The following is a 13,225-nucleotide window of genomic DNA, read 5'->3' as shown; positions in this document are numbered from 1 at the left end:
GCTGCAGACACATGAATATGTGGCTATTTCCACCCATCACCCCCCTCTGTATTCATTCAGTAGCAAACCCCTCCTTTCTTACCGACCCCTTATTTTATACCCATAATTGTTTTGGCTTGGATCCATTTAAGCTATATAGCACAACTCAATGTGTATTTAAAACATCTACGCTGGTCTCTTGGCAGCGTGTGTCAGGAAATATAATGGCCTGAGTCAACAAGTTTAGTAGTGCACACGGGCACAAAAACTTTGTCATTATTTTTGTTTCAGAACAAACCAGCATCGAGAGAGCAGCACATGCCCAGCTGTACTCACAAGTACACACTTGCAGATGCTAATGACCATACCAGAAGACAAAAACTGGTTTGTGTTAAACATATACACGTATGGAATTATACCCATATTTACACTTAGTACTGACCAACGAAGCACGCCTTAACCTGCGACTCATGGGTTTGTCAAAAGGTGGGCTGTTCATGGCAAACTTCTCCAAGTAGCCCTCTGGTAGCCGGATATCAGCTGGGAGAGACAAGCGTTTGTTTATGTCCTGAAACAGAAGAGGAAGAGGGGGAAAAAAACTGTCAATAATTTCACTTTAATAAATCAAACTTTGATCGCTTTTACGACACCACCAATCAGCATGAAATCAAAGAAAAATTTGCTGGTTTAACTTGTACTGTTAGAGCCGTCAGTGATACTCACAATAAAATAGTTGCCACGAGAACTATTGAGGCGTATGTAAATCTAAAAAACGAAAATTAACAGTTAAGTGGATGTAGCAAGCCACGCTCGTTTGGAATCAGCTCCCAGTTCATATTCGGGAGGCCTCTCTACTTATAAGACTAGACTTAAAACAGTCGTTTTTGATCAAGCTTATAGTTTGACTTTAAAACAGCTCTTAGTTGGTTACTTACTTATGCTGCTATAGACTGCTGGGGGACCAACCTGATGCACAGACTTCTGTCCTTCCCCTTCCCTCTGCATTTATATGTCACCAATGCATGACATTAACTTCTTTCTCTCGTAGATGTGCTTCTCTCTGTCTCCCTCTCTTTGTACCTTTCTGCAGTCATATCTGGCTTTGGAGCTGTGTGTTTCCAGTATGTAATTACTGGCCCCACCAACATGCCCAATGTTTTGTTCTTGCTTTTTTTATTTTCTCTCTTTACTTGCCACTCACCTCAGTCAGTAAAGGCAGATGCCTGTCCACCCTGAGCTTGGTTCTGCTAAGTTTCTTCCATTAAAAGTTTTTCCTCTACACTGTAACCTAGTGTAACCTCAATTTTTTTTCTACATATCTGTATAGTCTTGCCTTTATTATATAAAGTGATTTACACAGTGGCCTTCTAAAAAACTTCCTACTTACAGGAATAGAGTTAGTGTAAAGCATGTCACTAAAGCTTTGAATGATGATGCTTTAGATTACAGCCGGCATCTTACCCTGTTTGGTGTCACTTTATTGTACTAACAAATATATACTTGTAAGTACCAGTTAAACAGATACAGAGTTGTGGGAAATAAGGGGGTAACAACCTGGGAACTTGAAAATTATTATACTGGAAGTATTTTGTAAGTAAGGGGTGACTATTCTAATATTATGCGGTACTTATTTGATACTTATTAGGAAACAATCTTAATGAGAAAGTATAAGGTAAATGCAGGGCACCTATTCTCTAATAACAAGGTACAGGATAAAAATAACTGAACAACAGGCTAACAGATGAGAGTGTACTGCTTATGATCGTTCTCACTTTGTCTGGCACACACACACACATCAGAGCTGCATTCACACCCAATCCTGCAGAATCGTGCCGAGGTGTGACCCTGTTTATTTATACTTTATAACACAACCAGTGAAAACACTCCGAAAATATCATTTTTATTCTCAGATTCACTGCTTTGTTCTTAATAATGATGCTTCATCTCTTTGTTAGGGCGGAATTATTCTTCTGCATTAGTGTAACTCACTTTTACCACCACTGCTCTCTCTGTCTCTCTCTCTCTCTCTCTCTCTACTTCGTATACATAACGCAAAGGGAGGTAGAAGACACAACTGGACAAAATTAATGATTTTAGATGAGTTAAGAATAAGAATAAGAATTTCCTAATATAACTTAGTACGGATATTCTGTAACACTCATTCCACTAACCGCCATGATCCCGACCTTTATCTTCATTTGTCTGTTCCTCAAGCATCCTTTTCTGTTTAGGCTTTTATTTTGTAGTTCCTCAGCCCTACTTCCTTACTATAGACATGTCTCTAGTTTTTCTTGTATGTAATTCCCTAGTTTAGAAATGTACATTTATGTTTTGATTCTTCAGTTCGCATTTACTCTGGATCTGCTTTTTGTATTTAGGTTTGTATGTTGTCCTTTTCAGGTGCTAGCCCTATCTTCTGTTTTACAACCCCAATTCCAAATAAGTTGGGAAGATTTGTAAAACGTAACTAAACACAGAATGCAATGATTTGCAAATCTCATCAACCCATATTTTATTCATAATAGAACGTAAACAACATATTAAATGTTGAAACTGAGACATTTGACCATTTGATGGAATTTGTTAGCTCATTTTGAATTTGATGGCAGCAACACAGTTTTTAAAAAGTTGGAAGAGGGTGATGTTTACCATTGTGTCTTCTTTTAACAACGGTCAACATGTCTGGGAAGTGACGAGACCAGTGAGAGAGAGAGAAATGTTGCCTGGGTCAAACCAGGACAGACCATCTACTCTATACATAAACATGCAGAGAATTACTAAAGAAGGCCTGCTGATGATTGTACAGACATATTTTATTGCTTAGAACAAGAAGTCGCCAGGTAATAGTCATGTAACATCTTAGACATCAGTTCACCTTAATTTTTGATTGGATATGATTGGATATGATAATATGATTGGACGTCTTCAAACTACTGTTATATAAGGCATCAATATCTGTTGATTAATCAACAATTTCAAAAAGTTATATTCAAAGAAGCAAAAGATATATTGTACTTACTCTACTTATACTGTATGTACTTGGAAAAGGAGAACAACAGTGGCCACTTTTATTTACAGCCCAAAAACCCTGTAGTTAATTATGTATGTATTTGTAAGAAGGGGATAACAGTGACCACTTTCATTTAGTCCACAGACCCTGTAGTTACTGTTTGTGAAACAATGATTCATATTTACCCAATGATTACAGAGAAAAATATATTTATTCATATTTTGCTTAATTTTACTTGGCTTGAAAGATCGAAGACCAAAAGAAATTTACTTTGCACTGCTGTCCAAAAATTATATGCACTGATAGTTTTCAAAAAACAATCATCCACCATTGGATGTTTACTGTCGAAGTGACTGTCCGGAGAACGATCATATGCAATACACTTTGATCTGGTAGCTTATAGGGTTTTAAAATAGAATATTACAGAAATTTTCCAGTTTTGTTGCTCAGGTTTGTTTACCCAGGACTCTGTAATTGCAGAAAATGTACCCCATAGGAAATACTGTTTAACGACAGGGCAAACTGTGGGCTGTCATATTAATAATAATTTTAGTGGTAAACCGACTCCGATAGTGGGCACTTAAAGTGTAAAACAACTTTGTAGTGTCTTTGGTCTTTTAGCATCGGGGGTTAGTGTTTATTGAGGCTTAGTGTTGCATCCCTCCGCAGTGAGCCCTTCTATGGTTAATTCACTACTAATCCTACTTTTACAAATTTGAATTTACTTCACATTCAAACACTGCATAACACCAGGGTAATATTTATTTCCCTTTTACATTTGATACGAGTCTATGTTGCTAAGCTTATATTTTGTTTCTAAGTTTCATGCACGTCTCTCACTCTTTGAGTATGTTATAAAATCCGATTACATTTCTCCCCGTAAACTGGGTCACACCAAGTTTACAAACTCAAAATATCAAAAAAAAAACTCAAAATATCTGAAAAAAATCATTTTATGTGGTAAAAATGCCTGAAATTTTTATCTTCTGCTGTTTATCTTCTGATTTTTATAATTGATATATTTGGGTGTGTATACTTTTGAAATTATTAAAATTCCAATCAGAAACTGTAAAATGTAAAAAGAAAGTGGGTCTTTTGTTTAGGATAACGCCAGTTATACTTAAATTGGAGAATTTAACATCATCGTATACGTGGGCCAATAAATTGGAATAACTTTTACTTCATGTTCCTTGCTAGAATTCAATTTTTGTGACAATACTATTTCTACAATGCATTGCTTCTATCTGCTCTCGTTTAGGATATGTTCACAGCAACACTGACTGGCTCAGAGTCAGCAGCCCTCAATGTGTCCTCAATGAGAGTGTGTGAAATGATATGTGAGTTTACAGGTTAACATTAGTGGGAAGCTAGAGTAATGTGTGTCTTTTTAAATATAAGTCATCATCCTAAGAACAATGACCAACAAGTTTTTCACACACTGAAAGCAATACAAATACACAAGATAGAACAACACACTAAAGCTGCATTTTGCTATCACATAAATAATATATCTTCAACACATCATGCATTCAAAGAAGCCAGTGACTTCTCATGACAAAAACAGCCGATTTTTTTTCACCCATGTGAATTCTCCATGCTCCTTTTCAAAGGGCAACAATGGACTCAAGTTCACAAAAACACTGGCATCCATGCCCTGTTATTCTGAGGTAAAGACTAAATAAATACCTACATACAACACACACACACGCACACACACACATATCCCCATACTCACAATGCAGAACAGCTCTAGTAGCTCCCTCATTGTCCTCCTTAATGTGTCTTTCTATACACTCACATACACTCGCTTTCACCGATGCACGCCTCTGACCTGCCACATGACTGCACACAAACTGACAGAGAGAGAGAAATGGCGAGAGAGAGAAAGAGACTGGCACTGTTGTAGAGTGCCATCCACATGCTTAGAGGAGGGAAAAAATGAAGAGGAGGGGGGAGAGTGGAGGAGAGAGGAATGGACAGATTCCTGAGGGGAGAAAGGCAGATGGGGGAAGGGATGAACAGAGGGAAGTGAATGAGAGGAAACATTATTTATTTGTTTACTTCACTGTCATTTTGTCTGCTTGTCTATCTGCTGAGCTCCTTTTTCTGTGTTTGTCCCTTATCATTGTCATACCAATAATTATTTCCACTTCAATAATGACTCTCTCACTCGAGCATTTTCCTCTCTCCAACCCCCACCTCCCCTCCCGTGGTAAACATGGTCTAAATTAGTCCCTTCCACAGTTCAGTCAGAGGCAGCAGCCTGTGTGTCCAGAGGCACTTCCCGTAATACTGCTGCACTCATCACTCTTCAACTCCTTCAGACACACACACACACGCGCATGTACAGTCTGACTGAAACATGACTGCATACTTAGGGATATGGCAAAATAATGGCAAATGCAAAGCAGGTAAAGCCGAGAGATCCATGGCCAGGTAAAGCACAGGTCCACACAAATCCAAAATTGTATACTAATAAAATACCATATTCAGTTCCCCACTACAGTATATAGTGTATTAACGTACACTATTTTTAATGATGTGCTGATCTCTACTAAATGTTATTCCCTAATTATCACAGTTTTGCTGTTTCTTGCCTGTATCTGTCCCCCTGCCAAGTCAGATTGTCCTCATCTTAGCATGCCTCACCCACTCAGCTCCTCTAACTTCATTTTTACTCCCACCACTGCTATCACCTGGCCCACCCCACCTCATTCACTCACCTGCAGCTCCTCCTTGGGAATCAGAGATTCCGATCTCAACCTAAAAACCAGCCAGACCCACTTGCCATATTGTTGTAGAACATGTTTTGTCAGTTACCTTTTTACACTAGTGTTGTCTCACTTTTATTATACGTTACCAGCCCTGTTTGCCTGACATCCTTTCATGAAATTTTGAATTTTACACTTGGGAGCTTTTGGCATTTTTTTCGCTTGCTTAATTCTTATCTTTTACCCACTTCCGGTATTGCCTTGTTGTTTCTGCCCTGCCTGTTTTGTTTTTCTCCAAGACATGAACTTTGACCATGTATAGTGTGCTATCTTATCTGATATGCTGCTGTTTGCCTGAACTTTAATCTGCTACCTGTGAAGATACTGTAAGTATTTAACTTAGTGTTACTTTGCCTGCTGTGGGCTGAACACAGTTTACATACCTGGTAGTATTTTCCTGAGTTGTTGTCAGCCATCTTGCCTGCCACCTGCTCTGAATATGTATTACTTCCATAGTGCCATTACAACTTGCATCCTGCTTGGGTTGTGGTTTTACATTTGAGTCCTTTTAGAGTGACATTAGTAGATTCTTGAGGCTAATACTGTGTCCTCTGTTTCCTTGTTTAGATGTATGACTGGAGTATGTTTGATGTCAAACCAGGTATACAGTGGAAATTACATAAACGACCTAAAACATGGCTAAAAAATTAATTAAATTTTTTTTTACTGAGGAAAATTATGCAATTTTAAATATCTCTCGCAAAAGTGTGAACTTAAGTAGCTATCGACGGCACAGGTCCCTCCACCCTTTTGCTTTGTTGAAGTTGGATATGTATTGTAACCCAAAATTCTGTGAACTAGGCGCAGCTCCCTGGTGTTGCACTGTATTGGATCGTATCTCTCCACACAACAGCCAGCTGAAGAGAAAATTGGCGACACCAACCCAGAGTATGGGCCTCTCTGCAAAATGTGTCTTGCATAACATTTGAGCTCCACCAAAAAGGATGCATGGCTAAATGGAGACCTATCATCAAAGTCCTTATAACAAAATGAACTAGAAGCAGTCTGGGCACGCAGGCTCCTGTGTGTGTGTGTGTGTGTGTGTGTGTGTGTGTGTGTGTGTGTGTGTGTGTAGTACTGTAGCTGTGCCCTGGGTTTCCTTACCTCATTAGAGATGCGGCGATGGTGATTGTTCCTCATACGAACCCTGACCGGACTTTGTACCTCATCAGAAGATGTCCCAGATGCTTGGTCACTCTCCCCATCTGAACCCATTTTCACATTTTCATGGACAATACCTATAAAACACAGGCAGGTACAGACTTTTACTATCATCAACTGTGATGATATTTCTGCGTGATCTTTAAAATGTATTCTATTAATTATGTTAAACTTGGGTATTTTAGACTGATTTTGGAAATAGCCCTCTTTGGGCCCATTAGAGGACACAACCCTTTGTCTTTCTTGGGTTTCATTGGCCCCTCTGTGAATGTCATAGCAGGCCTAAGTCGTGGATCGTACGGTCAAGCAGTTAGAGGGGTTAGCCGAGTGTTTTAAAAAGGCCATTGGTAAGATGAGGAGGTTAAAGATCGATATTACCCTGCATGCAGTGGAAGATTTCTTGTCTCTGCTTGCCACCCTCCATACCTCGGACCAATCTTAGAATCCATCTGATTAATGAGTCATTAATGTGTGACTGTAAATGTGGGGGGAAGGGTCTCTCTTTGTTTATCATGCCTGATAGCACTCATGTGCTGTACACTCAAGTCATTTACAGCAAATAACGAATGTGTTTATGTTTGCTTAAATTTGGTGGAAGAACTTGACAGAAGTACTATAGTGCACCGTCTGACATCCATGGAGTGAGCTGTCCGTGATCTGCACAGTAAGCCAACACCACCTAAGGCTGATTCTAGGTCATGTGTGTCTCAAGAACAGACTTTTTATAACATTGTGCAATAAGGATTTTTCATATAAGCATTTCTTTGAAAATTTCATATATTGCACTGACTGAAAATAATATGTCACAAATGTACAGTATGTCAGCCTAGATCTAGGTAATGTCCCACCTAAATACCAATTATGCCTATTATAATACTATGTATATACTTTAAATCTCTAAACTGTAATGTAGGCATTTAAATATTTACAGTCTGATGAACTGCATGTGGCCTCACAGCCCAACTCAAGAAACTTTGAGTACAAATACAAAATAACCTGGGAGGAAAACTAAGCAGTACATAGGTGCTTCAGAAAGCAACTCTCACAATCCTGATGGTGAAACATTACACTCAAGGGAACTGACACCAGACGGAGGAGAAACTGATGCGGGATATCTGCATACAGGCAGATGCACTTACGTCCACAGACCACAGTATCCACTATTACTATCATGTCACTGGTCTGCGTCCCTTCTGAGAGGTTGTGCTCTTGTATGTTTGTATAGACAATCAAGCAAATCAGGATGTATGGTCTGACCTGGAAGTCCATCACCTGGGCCCTGAAAAAATGCTAGCACATACAGGTTGTGCATTTGTCTCATAAACCAACTTCTCCAACACACGATTCCATTCACACACTTGCTAATCAAACAGGACAGGACATAGTTTTCCAGTTTCCCGCAGGTTCTTTCTGCTCCAGTTCCATAGCAGAGTAAGAGCACACAGTAAATGTTATGAGCGGACGTTGTTTCCCTGTGTGGGGCCTGGCTGGCCTAGTTAGGGCTTGCTGACTCGCTGCTATCACATCTGTTAGAGTGAGTGTATGAGGGCACTTTTAGGACTTTCTTTAACTCACCCTACTCTGCATGTACAGCGTGTGTCATGAGCTGACACTCACATTCACTTCCTGCCCTGAACTTTTATTTTGTTCCCCTTTTTCTCCACTTCCTGTCCGTAGTTTATTTCTACTGCTTTACCACTCATCATCAGTCACAATTGTTTTCACCTGTTCCCCTGCCTTTTTAAACCCAGCTCTCCACATGTTCCTGGTTGGATCATTGTTGATGATGCCACATGCTGTTTTTGAGTTTACCCATCGCAGGGTTTTTTTTTTTGAATCCCTGATTCTTGTTCCTGTGGACTTCTGTTATTGAGTTCTTGTTCTGAGGTTTAATTACTGTTTTGTCGTTCTTATTTGTAGCTCTGTCACACTGTCTTCGTAGTTAGTTAAATATCACACGGATTGTTGTTTTGTTTCGCTTCCCCACCTGCTTTGTTAAAGCATGCGTTCAATTTCTAGTCTGTACTCTAGATGCTTATTGTCACTTTATTTCCACTTGAGCAGTGCCCACCTAAGTTTTGGTTTATGTTTCCCTCGTAATCACTAAATGTCTCTTAAGGTACGCGTCTACGTTCACCCTCTTTGAAGTTATTTCTAGTTTATTCCTTTTGATGTTCCATGTAATAAGGTAACTTAGTTTATTGGTTCATGTAGTGAGTTGTGTTTCTGTATTGCTGTCAGTTAGTCTAGTCCCTGTTGTTTGTCATTCTTCTTGCTCTGTTTTAATATTAAAGATTCCCCCCCCCTACATCATACAGACCTCTCTCTGTTACTTTTGGGCACCTGACAGCGTGCTGGAAATCCATTGCTGGTAAATTTTAGCAGTGCTTTAGAAAATTATTGGAAAGGAAGTAAGATTTGCTTCAAGAGCCAATAAAAGGGTAGCGCAAGTTGTGGGTTCTTTTTTTTTTTTAAATAAACTTACTAGTCACTGTCCACATGTAATGCATTACCCACCACTATTACAAGGTCTAAATGACTTTTGCTTTAATGTTTTGCTCTTGGGCCAGGAACTGTTCTCAAGCTAAGGACACTACACTCTTTGAATTTGGCATGAGCAAGAGGAAAAGAGAAACCCGTAGGTTTTGTGCTGACAAGCAACTCAATAAAAAATTCAAAAGAGAAGCTTGAAGGACTCATTACTTGTCAACGCAATTCATGGATCCCTAAAGATACCCCCACACAATGCCTTGGGCCAATCCACTGCATCTCTAATCTTCAAACACTTAAGAAATAATAAATTAAAAATAAGATTTTTAAATTGCAGGATCAGCAGATTCTGAGAGAAAGCTACTTAGCATAAATTTCAGCTGTTGTATCTAGTAAACCTCAGGACACAGGCTTGATCTTAATTCCAAAGCCCCTGGAAGTAATCTACATATACAGGCATATTACACTTGCTAATGCAATACAAGTATTGTAATGAATTCATTACAGTATCTAAAGTAAATTACATCTAATGGACTCATATTGATTGTTGATGAGACTCACCAATGCGGTTTCCGGGAGGACGACATGAGTCCAGCACTCGAAGCATACGGAAAGGTGACAGCCTCAGTGGGGTGTCTCTCTCCCCAATTCTCATCCCCTCTCCCATTCTAGCCTCCCCCATCCTTGACTCTCCCACTCTTTGAGGATGAGCAGAGCACCCTTGGGTGTTGTCTGACGTATCCATCATTCCAGAGGATTCAAAACACTACAGTTAAGTTTGTTCAAGTTATTCAAAAATGCTTTTTTAAAAGAGATAAAAATTATCCATGGTTTTTTAAGGAGGCAAGACTTACTTCAGTTTAGTGTCCTTCCCCAGTCAACTATTCTGGGTGGGATTCAAATATAATTATCAGGCTGCATCTAAAACGTCCAGGAGATCCCAGTCAAATAGAGAACAGGTCTTATTTTGGGAGGACAAGACAGATTGCACGGGTACTAACAACTCCCCTGGCAGATACTCCACTTCTCTGTGTTTTACTGAAGACACTCCCTCTCTCCTTCCTTCTCTTTCTCGCTCTTTTTCTCGCTGCAGTCACACTCTGCTTGCTGACTAAGGAAGGTCAAACATTGTGCAGGTAAGCAAAATGCTGCAGAGATGTTCACACAAGCTGAAAACTGTTACGCCCCATCATTCAAAATAACAGGTGGTCCATCTCCAGCGATATAATTTATGTTGAAGAGCCCCCCCACTCGCAGCTCCTTTCAGAGAGAAAAACACTTTTATCTGTCTGGCGTTCTATCTGACCTCCTTGACTTACAGCTTCTTCTTTCATGGTCTTCCCCGTGTTTTCAGCTGATTTCCTGATGTTTTTCTCCCTCTCTGTCAGATCCCCTCCCTTTGTCCTCCCTGTTCTTCCACTGTTATTCAGCACTCTATTCAGGATGTTGTGCTGGTCTCCCTCTCTCCACTCCCTTCTCTCGATTGGTTCCTCCTTGCCTCTGGCGCTCCTATCAGTGCTTTCAGTGTTGTTAGTCCTCCTGCTCCCTCCCCTCACCTTGCTATCACTCTCCTCCTTCTCATGTGATACCAATCTCTCTTTCTCTCCCTCCCTCCCTCACTTTTCCTATCTCTGTCTGGATCCAGAAATTGCGTTGAATATACAGTGCATACTTTCTCTCTTTTTGTTCAGTAGTCAATGACAACATTTTCTGCCTGATCAGTCTCTGCATTATGTCAATACTGCTTTATCCCTTACCCCTTCTCTCACTCATGCTTCTTCCCTCCACTGCCTTCTCATTCTTTCACATCCTTAGCACAGAAAGTGAAACCCTGTAGCTTTACAGTGATGCCTCTGGTATCCTAGCTCCCATCTTTCATACATTCTCTCCACGTTCATCTCTCATTCCTCCCACAGACCCAAAAGTACAGGCACTTCATTGCACACACCACCACTACACCCACTCTCCCTTGTGCCAATGCACAAACAGTTACTATAAATGTCTCTGTTTCACATACCTGTAGCACATAGAGGCTATGTACAATGCTTGTTGATTTTTTTTTAATAAAAATTACAAAAAAGCAACAAATCAGCAGGATAATGAAAGGTTTAATGTAAAGTTTTGTTAGACTTGAAAACACTGTTTTGTTTTTGCACAGCATTCACTGCAGAGGGCACCACTATAATTAACAAGAGCTTATTTTTGCACAGTGTAACATCTATGGCTAAAGGTTCCATGTTCTCTGACATTAATGTTATCTAATTACTGTTACAACATAAGACCGGGGAATCATTCAAATTATAAAGCATCACACAGCAAACAGTGCTGTGGTGATCTAGTTATAGTTTTATCTAGTCTACTTAGTTATTGCTTATAATTTATGGCTCAGAAATAACATAAGTAATGGTGGTCCTTCTGTATAATGAATGCATTTTCTATTGACACACCAGTCTCTTCCAAACTGACAATTTAATATCACTCTCTACTTCATGTTTACTAAAGCACACACATAAAGAAGAAAATTCTCATAAAATGATAAAAGATAAAATGGCATTTTTACACACAACATTCTTGAGGATTAACACTTTAAAAATGGTTCACATGTGTTGACTACTGTGAGATAAAAACTCACCTCTCCCTTCATGCCAATAATCAGGTTGCCTTGTAACTAATAAAACACATATGCAGAAAGGCTCACACACCCTACAAGTCAATAACGATGTACTTAATTATAAGCCTGCTTACACGAACACACAGCCATACTTAGCAGAAACCAAATTATAATGGCTTAATGGACTTAAACAAATACTTTGAGATAATTGGCTTACTGTATACTTAACACATCCTAAAAGTTTTTTTAATCTAGCTGGGTTTGAGAAGTATCTTAAAATAAATATTTGGGAGAACTAAAAGCAGTGCTTAATTCCTTGTGTTTTCTTTAGGTCTTAACTATACTTTAATTTAGATTCAAGTAAGGAGTATTGGCTATTTACAGTGCATTGATAGACATATATTGATGTAGAGTGCTATATACTTGAGCTTCTGGCTGTTTGAAACGTCAAGGACAACAGCTTGTCTCTCTACCCTCCACCCATCACTGTCTCCCTGTCACCCGGTCTCTTTATATTCACAAGTGAAACTGTATACATCAAAGATTTTCTCTCTGCTGCTACCTCCGCAGAGCTTTTCACTCTTGTCAGTGTTTCATTCACTGTCACTTTTTTTGATAGCTTGTTTTAAACATATTTATTGCCAAATTGGCTCAGCTAGATTTGAGATACACAGTTTACATACACTTTCCATACAGTTTTACCATTAATACCATTATCTGTCTCCGGACTTCTGAGACAATAAAAATCCAAGTGCATATAACATCCCCAGAGAAATGCACACACATAGAAATGTGCTCATGATGATAGAGGGACGGAGAATGTAGACTGCAGTAATTACCTCTAAACCTTTTATCTGCATCTAAGGAATCTTATTCAATTACTGGGACCAGAGTGCCTACCATAAGCTAGCAGCTCTGTATGTGCTGTCCCAGCCCCTCCTCTCAATCCTATATACTGTAGCTTTCTTTAGAAACATTTTCCTTCAGCCTCAAGCATAAGCTAGTGAATATACATAAAGGTTCACAACAAAAACAACATTAAAGGGGTATTTTTCATTGTTCTTAATAAATCCATTCTGGGAATGAAGGAAGAGGATTGGTAAGAGCAAATGGATGGTCGAGTGTAGGGAGTGAGGTAGAGGGCTGCAGCGATTAATGCAATGTTAATGCATTATATTAAATCTCAAGGTCTCTCGTGGTGTA

General features: G+C 39.3%; 1 protein-coding gene across 10 annotated transcripts in view; it reads right to left on the bottom strand.

Moving 5' to 3' along the window:
* LOC137139180 (cyclin-dependent kinase 17-like) overlaps positions 1–13,225 on the bottom strand; it is a 38,706-nt gene that overhangs the window by 12,982 nt on the left and 12,499 nt on the right. For 6 of the 10 annotated variants that reach the window (XM_067526073.1, XM_067526075.1, XM_067526079.1 and 3 more), the window contains 2 exons: positions 6,865–6,998; positions 422–547 (listed from right to left, as the gene is read on the bottom strand). In XM_067526073.1, coding sequence (XP_067382174.1) covers positions 422–547; positions 6,865–6,998 — 260 coding nt within the window. Of the gene's footprint in view, positions 1–421; positions 548–6,864; positions 6,999–8,060; positions 9,383–9,972; positions 10,908–13,225 lie in introns of those variants that run through there. The other 4 variants (XM_067526078.1, XM_067526081.1, XM_067526077.1 and 1 more) reach the window with 4 other exon arrangements.

The sequence above is a fragment of the Channa argus genome, chromosome 13 (assembly GCF_033026475.1).
Source record: "Channa argus isolate prfri chromosome 13, Channa argus male v1.0, whole genome shotgun sequence".
NCBI lineage: Eukaryota > Metazoa > Chordata > Actinopteri > Anabantiformes > Channidae > Channa > Channa argus.
The sequence above is the reverse complement of the archived record's forward strand: the minus strand, read 5'-3'. Positions and strand labels throughout refer to the sequence as shown.